The sequence below is a fragment of the Lacerta agilis genome, chromosome 16 (genome assembly GCF_009819535.1).
Source record: "Lacerta agilis isolate rLacAgi1 chromosome 16, rLacAgi1.pri, whole genome shotgun sequence".
In the NCBI taxonomy this organism is placed as follows: domain Eukaryota; kingdom Metazoa; phylum Chordata; class Lepidosauria; order Squamata; family Lacertidae; genus Lacerta; species Lacerta agilis.
In genome coordinates this window covers 20,560,153-20,571,047 of record NC_046327.1, presented here as the reverse complement: position 1 = coordinate 20,571,047, position 10,895 = coordinate 20,560,153, and the positions used below count along the sequence as shown (strand labels likewise).

The following is a 10,895-nucleotide window of genomic DNA, read 5'->3' as shown; positions in this document are numbered from 1 at the left end:
GGTGCGAGGTGAGGAAAACATGTCCCTTTATTACAAAGAAGTATCCTTTTGATACCTAAGATATAAACATTAAGTCTCTTTTCGCAGCCATGTCATATCTTCCCAACATTCATGTGAGGTAGGTTTGGTTGAAAGTTTGATATTTGATCCCGGAATGTTCCACTTTTCCTTAGGATGTCCCTATTTTCATCAGAGAAATGTCAAAGGGTATGGAGTTATCCAATCCCCAAGCCATCTGAAGGCAGCCCTGGAGAGTGAAGGTGTGTGTGTATATATATATATATATATATATATATATATATATATATATATATATATATATAATGTTTTATTATTATTTTTAATATATTGGAACCTGCTCAGAGTGGCTGGGGCAACCCAGTCAGATGGGTGGTATATAAATAGTAAAATTGTTGTTGTTATTATTTAATATGACGTACCTATTTTCATCAGGGAAATGCTGGAGGGTTTGTTATTTTAAAAACGAACCGAGTATATTCTCTTTGTTTATCAAGGCTGGTAAAATGTTTCTTTTTCAAATACCACACCACATTCTTATGCCCTTAAAAAAAAAAAAGTTAAGTGGCTGATCGGCCCACCCCCAACAGAAATTATTGGACTGAGGCAAGTCCAGAGCTAGAAACATAGCAGCCAACTCCTAGGGGCCGAGGTCCCTTCAGGGCCCTGAATAAAATATTTGAGGGGGCCAAGCCCCCCAAAGTTGATGGCCATTGACATTAAAATGGTGTGTGCATGCCATGTCATGTGATCAATTATGTGGGGCGGGGCTCCCCCCATATTTTATTCAAGTTGGCACCCCTGGCTGGAAATCATGTGGTCTTATTAGACAGCAGCTTCATGGGGTTCAGGGGAACAGAGCCGACTCTACCATTAGGGAGAGTGAGGCAGCCACCGCAGGCAGCAGGTGCTGGGGTTGGAGGTGGCACTGAGGTGTCCCTGGACAGAGCTGTGTGAGCCATGTGGCCTGGACTGCTCTCACTAGCCTAGCCTGCTGCCCTCAGGAAGTTGTTGGTCTGTACTATATGTGGAATTGGAGAGCACCATCCTGTTCATTGCCACAGACAGCAAAATGTTTGGGGCCAGTCCTGTGATGGGGACTTTCATTTTGTCGCCTGTTAATTCATTCCTTGCTCCACACTAGCAGTTCTTTCATAGTACACTAATATGCTCTGGTATCTAGTCTGGGAGTTACTGAGCCTACAGCTAAGAGAATGATGTTTCTAGTTTGAGAATTCCCTGACTGAATAATCTAAGGAAAGCAGCACTGTATCTAAAGGATCCCTTGCTCCACCATGCAAAATCAGTCTGGCCAAAGTGATGCAGGCTGCATGTCTCCTTTCTAACAACAACAACAACAACACCAACAACAACCTGTTCCTTTGCTTCATCTGGTTTGTTCTAGGTTAGAATATCATTCTCATATCAGTATTTTTTTTAACGCTGATGTGCCCTCTAGTGGCCAACATTATCAAAAATGTTTTGGAGTTTGAAGCCAAACACAATACGGTAATCAACTGTGCTTTAACTGTATCCCAAAATGTCATGTATCACATTTTGGGGTACTGTTAAAGCATTTTTGGTCTGCCTCACCATGCCTAGAGTGAGATATATGTTTGACAGTGAAGCTTATCTTCCAATGTGATATATGTATTGGAATCTGATATATTCCAGCATATATATGTGATATATTCCAGCAATGCTTGCTCTGCACTCCATACAGAAGAAACACGTGCACAAAAGAATAGAGAATAAAAACCAGAAATTGCAACATTCAGAAACTAGGGCAGGAACATTTCAGTCTCCTTGGACACTTTGCTGCTGCCCTGAAAGTTGCTATTCTTCAACAAAGGAATTTCAAGGGGAAATTTCAGCATGAAATTACTGAAGTAGAACTTGTCAGGAAGCCTATTCCGCTTCTTTAGGCAAAGATGGAGACAATGGTATCTGTATCACTCCACAGTGCAAAATGCTATGGTTGTGAATAGTAACTTTGCTTATCTTAGGGTCAAATTGCTATTTAAGATAAATGTAACTTTGTAAAAATGTGCTTAAACATACAGACCCTATTCTGAAAGCTGTCGTTTTCTTGCCAAAAACCAGCTCCTATTCCCACCCCCACTCCTGTGCCAGTTACTGCAAATAAGCCCCTTTAGGATCAAAGAGATTTGAGGGAATTTTCAGCTTGGCCCTTAAGCATTACATAGAATTGTTGCAAACAGTACTTTTTGAATTTCCTGGTGCTATGAAGTTAACGAGCCAGTTGGCCTGTCAAAGGGATTCATAGAATCATAGAATTGTAGCATTGGAAAGGGATCCAAGGGTCATCTAGTCCAGCCCGCTGCAGTGCAGGAATCTCAACTACTAGAGCATCCATGACAGATGGCCAGCCAACCTCTGCTTTAAAACCTCCAAGGAAGGAGAGTCCACCACCTCTGGAAAGCAACCGTTCCACTGTCAAACACTTTACTGACAGAAAGTTCCTCTTGATGTAACTTGTAACTCGAATCCATTGGTTCCAGTCCAGTCCTACACTCCAGACCAGGAGAAGACAACCTAGCTCCATCTTCCATGTCACAGCCCTTGAGATATTTGAAGACAGCTATCTTATCTCCTCTCAGTCTCTTCCAGAAAAAAAACATACCCAGCCCTAATATGTAATTCCCTAACATGGGTTTCTGAACACCTTGTGTGTTACTGCCATGGATTCTGTTATGTAAGGCTGTGTACACATTAAACCGCTTTGAGGTGTTATACAATAGGGGGATTTTTTTATTTTTTTTTAGAGTTTATTCCAGCTCCAGTGCACTCCCAACTGCTCGTGTTCGAAGCCACAATCCAAACGTATCCTGTAGTTTTTGATAAATATTGCTGATACTTAACCACTGGGAAGATAAATCTATAGTCGCCTTTATTCAATGAGTAGAAGTCGTGACAACTCTTGAAACATAATAACGGGTAGATTGTGTGTAGGCATATTTGAAAAGTATATATATATATATAGAGAGAGAGAGAGAGAGAGAGAGGTTATAAATAAATGTATACATGTTAGAATAATATTTTCATTTATATACATTTGTATTAGACAAGTATGTACAGTATATAATTATAGTGGAGGGTGTTGTGGGTTTTTTTTTAATGCACGTTTTACTTCATTATTTCCCCCCCCTTGATCTTGTTTAACTGAAATATTTTCTTCATAAAAAAAAAAGGCGGGAGAGAAACACCACAGTCCGGCAGCGACCCCCTCCGCCGTCACCGCGGTCTTCTCTCACGGCCCTTTTGCCAACTGGCCGCCTCAGCGCTCGGGAGGTCACGTGGTCAGGGCAGTCAGTTGCTCGAGCGAGCGGAGGGGCGCGAGGCGAGGGGGGCGTGGCGTAGCGGAGGGCGGGGCCGCCCCTCTCTCTCGCGGGCGCTATAGCCGGAGCCGCGAAAGCCCTTCAGGGGGAGCTCCGAGGTCCCTCCGGTCCGCCGCCGGGATGCGATGGTCGGGCTTCCCGCCGCCGGTGCTGCTGCTGTGGTTCGCGGCAGGTACCCGCGCCGCGAGCGTCCCTCGCCCTCTGCCCCCTTCCTCCTCCTCCTTCCATCCTTCACTCCCCTCCACAAATACACACACTCTTGAGGTACCGGGAGCGGGGTGGGGGGAGGAGGAGTGAGGCCGCGTTGCCACGGTAACCAGGGGAGAGTTGGGTTGCCACCTTGTTCAAGCAGCTCCTGCTCCTCTGCTCCTTCTGGGAAGGTCGGGCTGCGGCGCATGTGAGCAAATGGCAACGCTCGCCTTGGCTCGTGTCCCTTCTTACGCATTGGGGGTGTGTGGATCCAGAAGGGGGGGTGGAGTGGATCAGTTTTCTGGATCAGTTGGCAACAGGGCAGGGCCGGATTTAGATTTGATGAGACCCTAACCTACTGAAGGTAATGGGGCCCTTTATATGTCCAGCTGTCCTTTGTCAACAACAAATTGTAGCTGTTTTTTGTGTTGAATATATGCTATATGGTAATTTATGGACCTAATAGGTATCTAAAGGCATTTGCACATAGCAAAATATGTATTTTATGAAAGTAATTGTTACAGCCACTCCATGCAGAATGTAGGCACCATATATATAGAAATGAGCAAACCAGTGATATTTTAGGGAGCCGGCTAGCAGGCGGGGCCCATTACTTACATCATAGGAGCCTACACAACACAAAACACTGTTGCTGTATGCACATTTTATTTTATTTGTTTTTTATCTTTTATTTTGGAAATGTACATCCAATTTTCCCCCCTTTATTTTTTTTTGGGCCCCTAAGAGAGTGGGGCCCTAAGCTATAGCTGGTTTAGCTTATATGTAAAAATGGCACTGGCTGCGGTGCATGTGAGCAAATGGCAAGGCTCACTTTGGCTCCTGTCCCTTCTTGCGAATGGTGGGGGTGTTGGATCAGTTGGCAATAGGGTCTGGGGAAGGTGAGAAGGAGGAGGGAGGTGTGTTCATGGCAGGTGTAGGAATGGCATGCTGCTCTCATAACCCATGGCTGCTCTTTTCCCTCAGGACTCATGTTGCTGCCTCCTTCTGGGGAAAGCCTCTCCGAGGTAAGTTTAGGGATAGTGGGGGGAGTAACAAGAAGAGCCCATTATTTAAAGAACTCCCATCGGTGTCCCATCACCCCCATCTTCTTGTGCCGTCTTCCCCAACCTGCTGCCCTCCAGATGATTTTTGGATAACTCCCATCGGCTGATGGAACTTATTGTCCGGAACATCTGGAGGGCAGCAGGCTGAGGAAGGTTGTTCTAGTCCTTTGTTTATGTATGTATGTGTATATGTATGTGTGTGTGTGTGTATAGGTGCAGTGGATTTTGTTCAGTCTGCATTCTTTGTTGTTGTTGTTGTTCAGTCATTCAGTCGTGTCCGACTCTTCGTGACCCCATGGACCAGAGCACGCCAGGCACGCCTATCCTTCACTGCCTCTCGCAGTTTGGCCAAACTCATGTTAGTAGCTTCGAGAACACTGTCCAACCATCTCATCCTCTGTCGTCCCCTTCTCCTTGTGCCCTCCATCTTTTCCAACATCAGGGATTCCAGGGATTCCAAGATTCCAGGGAGTCTTCTCTTCTCATGAGGTGGCCAAAGTACTGGAGCCTCAACTTCAGGATCTGTCCTTCTAGTGAGCACTCAGGGCCGATTTCCTTGAGAATGGATAAGTTTGATCTTCTTGCAGTCCATGGGACTCTCAAGAGTCTCCTCCAGCACCATAATTCAAAAGCATCAATTCTTCAGCGATCAGCCTTCTTTATGGTCCAGCTCTCACTTCCGTACATTACTACTGGGAAAACCATAGCTTTAACTATACGGACCTTTGTCGGCAAGGTGATGTCTTTGCTTTTTAAGATGCTGTCTAGGTTTGTCATTGCTTTTCTCCCAAGAAGCAGGCGTCTTCTAATTTCGTGACTGCTGTCACCATCTGCAGTGATCATGGAACCCAAGAAAGTGAAATCTCTCACTGCCTCCATTTCTTCCCCTTCTATTTGCCAGGAGGTGATGGGACCAGTGGCCATGATCTTAGTTTTTTTGATGTTGAGCTTCAGACCATATTTTGCGCTTTCCTCTTTCACCCTCATTAAAAGGTTCTTCAATTCCTCCTCACTTTCTGCCATCAAGGTTGTATCATCAGCATATCTGAGGTTGTTGATATTTTTTCCGGCAATCTTAATTCCAGTTTGGGAATCATCCAGCCCAGCCTTTCGCATGATGAATTCTGCATATAAGTTAAATAAGCAGGGAGACAATATACAGCCTTGTCATACTCCTTTCCCAATTTTGAACCAATCAGTTATTCCATATCCAGTTCTAACTGTAGCTTCTTGTCCCACATACAGATTTCTCAGGAGACGGATGAGGTGATCAGGCACTCCCATTTCTTTAAGAACTTGCCATAGTTTGCTGTGGTCAACACAGTCAAATGCTTTTGCGTAGTCAATGAAGCAGAAGTAGATGTTTTTCTGGAACTCTCTAGCTTTCTCCATAATCCAACGCATGTTTGCAATTTGGTCTCTGGTTCCTCTGCCCCTTCGAAATCCAGCTTGCACTTCTGGGAGTTCTCGGTCCACATACTGCTTAAGCCTGCATTCTTAAGTGGTACTAATTCACATCCCTTGGCTAAAACATGGATAGGAACATAAATTATCCTCTGCATTTCACACTTGCTAATTTTTCAGTACAGTCCCCTGCTCAAAAATACCACCGAACGGGTTTCTTAAAAGGTGTTTTAGGATAAAATATATTTAGAACTTGAACTGTGCACATTGAAAAAATAATAATGTAATAATAATAATTTTATCCATTTTGGGATAAAATAGGTACAGATAACTTAAAACTTGTGCAGGAGTTAAGTTCTGGGGATGACACATGTACGTCAAACCACCTCCTTGGAAGTGGCTCTGTGTGAGCAATCTTACCTTCTGGACCCAGCATGCTGAACAGGTTGTACCCCACCCCCCAAGGCTCTGGAAGGCTTGTGAAATCTTGCAGGGCCATACAAGATTTTGCTAGAGCCTCCCAGAGACCGGTAAGAAAGTTTTCTGCACCAGGAAAACACTGTGCAAAAAGAGCTTTTAAGCTCTCCACCTTCTGCACATTTAATTTGCGTGATTTGAACCGCATAAAAGTTGAAATTGCACAAGCTAAATGCATGTAAGTTGCAAGTTACCTGTATATCAGTATAAATGAATTTTTGTATAGCTTTTAAAATCACATTACTGCAAAAACAGAAGGGAACAGACTTATGAATTAACACATACAAAACTGATGCAGATTAGAAACAAAGTGATTCAACCACACCGAAGCTCAGCATGCAGTTATGGGTACCACCTAGCTTGTCAGATAGCACCCTGTCCCCCCTCCCCTTGGCTGCATGCATGGTGTGGAGTTAAGTTTGCAATAATTTCATTCCTACAAAGTTGTCAATTGTGAATTGAATGGAACTTACACAATATGTGGATGGACTTGTGAACTCAACTTTCACGATACCTAGCACTCCTCACAGCCACATGTTTTTATCATGCTACTTTATCTGTGTAAACTGATCCTGTGTGTAGGCTTGCTTCATGAAAATTGGAATTTTTGAGACTTGAAGAAATGCTACTCTGAATTAATATTTCAAAAATACAATTTGAATAAACATCAGTACTGTAAATCTGTTCATTCTCAGCCCAGATGCGACTTATATACTCTACCTGGATGCCCAAGGAACTTTAATCCTGTTTGTGGGACTGATGGAGAAACTTACGCAAATGAGTGTATGCTTTGTGCTGCAAACAGGTAACTAGAAACTAACTGATTCTGTCTACCAAAGTCTTAGGTTTACAGATAGTCAACCTGGGCTTTTAGTTAATTCATACTTTTGAAGCTATTGGTAAGAAGTCTTCAAAACTTTCATACTTGATTAAATGGACCATCTCTTTACTTCAGTATCCTCTCTCCAGAGTTAACCATTCTCTGAGAAGTAGTTGGGAAGCTTCAGAAAATCATGGCGCTGAAAGAGACAAAAGACTGCTTGGTACATCCCCCTGTGTACATTCCCAGTTCAAAATGCACAATTCAAATTATAGTGTAGCAGAAATGGTGTACATGCACTACAGAAGAGATCCGGAGGTCCATGGGAATCTTAACCGTCAAGTCAATCCCCACACTGCAGGTGGAAGGAAAACTTGAAAAACAAACAAGATGCTTCCAGGTCATTTTAATAGCAAACTTGGTGGCCCTGTGCCAACTAACAGGCAGGGGAGGGGTTTCTGCATACTTGGAAGAATGAATGAGAGGGGCTGCATACATATAATGCCATCGTATAGGAATGGAACATGAGAAAAAGTTAAATCCTACAGCAGTGAAAAGAGGGGTGATTGGACCTGAGGATCTCCACTGATTTACAACACTGCAGAGCTTAGGTTCATGAAGGACTGCTCATCTTGCAGAACATCAGTTGTAAATTCTCAGATACCCAGGTGGTGAGTGATGTTAAACTCCTTTCCAACACTGTATCACTTCACCTGAACACCTTGCTGCACAACTCCATGATATACAGTTACAGGTAGGTAGCCGTGTTGGTCTGCCATAGTCAAAACAAAATATAAAATCAAAAAATCCTTCCAGTAGCACCTTAGAGACCAACTAAGTTTGTTCTTGGTATGAGCTTTCATGTGCATGCACACTTCTTCAGATACACTGAAACAGAAGTCACCAGACCCTTATATATAGTGAGAGACTGAGGAGGGGTATTACTCAGAAGGGTGGTGGGAATGGGTGATTGGCTGTTATATTATATTAATATTACGGTTATAGTGATCAGGTTTCCGGTGATACAAAGTGGAGGGAGGTGACACTCCTCACCTTGACCCTCAGGATGGTGACTTGGTAACAATAGAATAAAATACAAATACCTTTATTGGCATTACAAGTTAAAACGTTTCAAAACATTAGGATAAACTTAAAAGGGACAGGAGTGAGGCTGTTGAGGATCACAAGGTACTTGATTGTTCTGCTTCACCCTGTCTATTCCCTAGAGGGATGATTCATTAAGAACCCTTTTAGGTAAGATTGAGATTAAAAAGGAGGCCCCCGGGGCAGTAACGTCCTTGTCCCTATCCGCTAGGAGGAACCTCATTTGGCTTTCTCTCGGAGCCGTGGGTTGCAGATCCAATATCTTGCTCAGCATCTGTTTGCGGAGTCTGCTGTGCAAAGGGCAGTCCAAAAGAATATGGTCCAGTGGATCTGGTACTCCCTGATTACAGGCACACAGGCGGGCTTGATAAGGAATTTGCAAGTATCTACCTGTGGTCACTGTGGAGAGGAAAGTGTTTAGTCTTGCTAGCATAAAAGCTCTTCGTTGGGAAGGAAGTAGTAGGTCTTTGAGCCCCCAAGTCATTAATTTTCTATTCCAAATATGTCAGCCAGTGGATCCAGATGTGGAGTCATCCCAGAGGAAACTTAATTGTGTTCACCTCCATGCCATGGCTTCTAGCTGCAGCATGTCTCTGGCCAGAGCAGGCCCACCCATGAAGTGGTACAGAGTGGGATGTGGCAGAGGGGAGCGGCAAGAGGCTGCAATTCCCTTTTTGCCTCACCCCTGTCTCTGGTTCTAATGTCAGAGCAGAGTGTGCTGCTTATAGAACTTACCTCAGCTACACGTTAGCAAAATGGGCTCTGTAGGAAAACAGGTGCTTTTCTGCCACCTTTGCTGCACTTAAAATGTTCCATCATCTTTCTACTGTTTCATTTTCTTGAGGTTAGTTGGGTAAGTGAGTTTTTATCCCTCAACATTCCCTTGTTTCCTTATCAGGCCTGTAACACTACTACAATAATATCTGGATGGGGATCCTTGCAAAAATGTTTTTTTTCTCTTGAGATGGGAGTCTGGCTGTTTCCACACTAGGTACATTCCTTGGAATAGCTAGGATTTTATTCAATCCCTTTTTATGAAGCATCTACATAATGTTGCAATCAAATAGTTATTCTCTTGTGTCTCCCCCCCCCCCCCAAATGGTTCTTGGGTTTCTTTTCAGTCTTTAGAGAATTGAGTTTGGTTTTGGAAAAATAGAAAAGAAGCATTATCTCCAAGAGGTTTAGATCTTTTTAAGGCTGCTTTTTCATCTTTCCTTTTTGAAAAAAAGACATGCCATTTGATGACTGCAGTGACACATTGGGTCATTGAGCTTATTACTATGCATTTGCTTTTGTAAACCTTCATTATTATTTATTTATTCAATATACTTATTTACTATTTCGCATTAAAATAATACCAACACAGTATACAATGAAACAATTACTTTTTCTATTAGTGTCATTTTGTCATTGCGGTTGTTAAAAGTATTTTTTTTTCATTTGCTCTAAATGCTTTTTCACACATTTTTAATTCATATATTAATAGCACTTTAAATTTACTTTTTAAAAAATACACTGCCTTTCCAGTCATCAGATTAGCACACCAATTTGTTTGTTTGTTTTTTGTAAATGAATTGCTTAGTTATAAAACACTTTTGTAGCAATTATTGGGTAAAATCTCCTATATACAAAGCACTTTACATGCGGATAACTGATTTACAAAATTTGAGAAATTGCATGCTCAAAATTGTCCCTTTCCAGCCCAGTCTATCATGCACTCTAGTGCAGATGAAATATAGCAGGAGGAATACACTAAGTGCTGTTCTCCGCCCCCCTACACACACACACACACACACACACACACACACACACGTCAATTGCAGTTCTATAGATAGCTTAATGCAGATGACTAATGCTTTGCCATTCCCTTTATTTGCATTCTCTTACAGAGAACATGAAAAAAATGTAGAAATTGCTTATAAGACATCGTGCTCATGAGATAAGCTTCAAGAAAGTGAACTCTGTAGCCGGCTCAGTAACTGAAACCGTATTTTAAAAGTGCCTTCCAACTGCTGCAACAGAAACAAACTCGTTTGCTCTACCCAACTTTTGAATTCGCTTAATACAGGTGTTCTGTTGAACAAATAGGCGGTGTTGCTTCGTGTGTGTGTGTGTGTGTGTTTGTGTGTGTGTGTTGCGTTGCAGCCATAAATTACAATCTTTGGAGATTCCCCATCTTCTATTTTATTGTGTTCCGTGTCCCGGTGATTTTAGCTTCTACATATAAACATGGGGTGAGTTGCAAGCTGAACACACAGGAATCAGATGGGTACTTTAAGCTGTTGTAGAACATGCAAGTGGGTGGTCACAGTGGGAAGAGGCCACTTGGGACTGCCAACATCATTCACTGGTTAAGGAGTGGTTCCTTCTTAAGCAAAGAATGCATGAACTCACACGGCTTCAGGGAAAGGAAAAGAATGTGTGCTGCTAGTATGGCTTCGTCAGCAGCCAAAGGAAGCG

At 42.8% G+C, this 10,895-nt stretch overlaps 1 protein-coding gene across 1 annotated transcript; it reads left to right on the top strand.

Annotated features, from left to right (window-relative positions):
* Positions 1-3,482: 3,482 nt before the first annotated feature.
* On the top strand, positions 3,483-10,520 carry SPINK2 (serine peptidase inhibitor Kazal type 2). The gene is made up of 4 exons (XM_033173855.1): positions 3,483-3,549; positions 4,551-4,591; positions 7,207-7,316; positions 10,325-10,520. The coding sequence occupies exons 1-4, from the start codon at positions 3,498-3,500 to the stop codon at positions 10,371-10,373; spliced, it is 252 nt and encodes an 83-aa protein (XP_033029746.1). The 5' UTR covers positions 3,483-3,497; the 3' UTR covers positions 10,374-10,520.
* Positions 10,521-10,895: the final 375 nt, after the last annotated feature.

Bases quoted from the DNA above. Each gene is read 5' to 3' on its own strand.
- SPINK2 (XM_033173855.1), top strand. From the start codon at position 3,498: ATGCGATGGTCGGGCTTCCCGCCGCCGGTGCTGCTGCTGTGGTTCGCG. The intron at 3,550-4,550 runs GTACCCGCGCCG...CTTTTCCCTCAG, and splicing joins GCTGCTGTGGTTCGCGGCAG to GACTCATGTTGCTGCCTCCT. The intron at 7,317-10,324 runs GTAACTAGAAAC...ATTCTCTTACAG, and splicing joins ATGCTTTGTGCTGCAAACAG to AGAACATGAAAAAAATGTAG.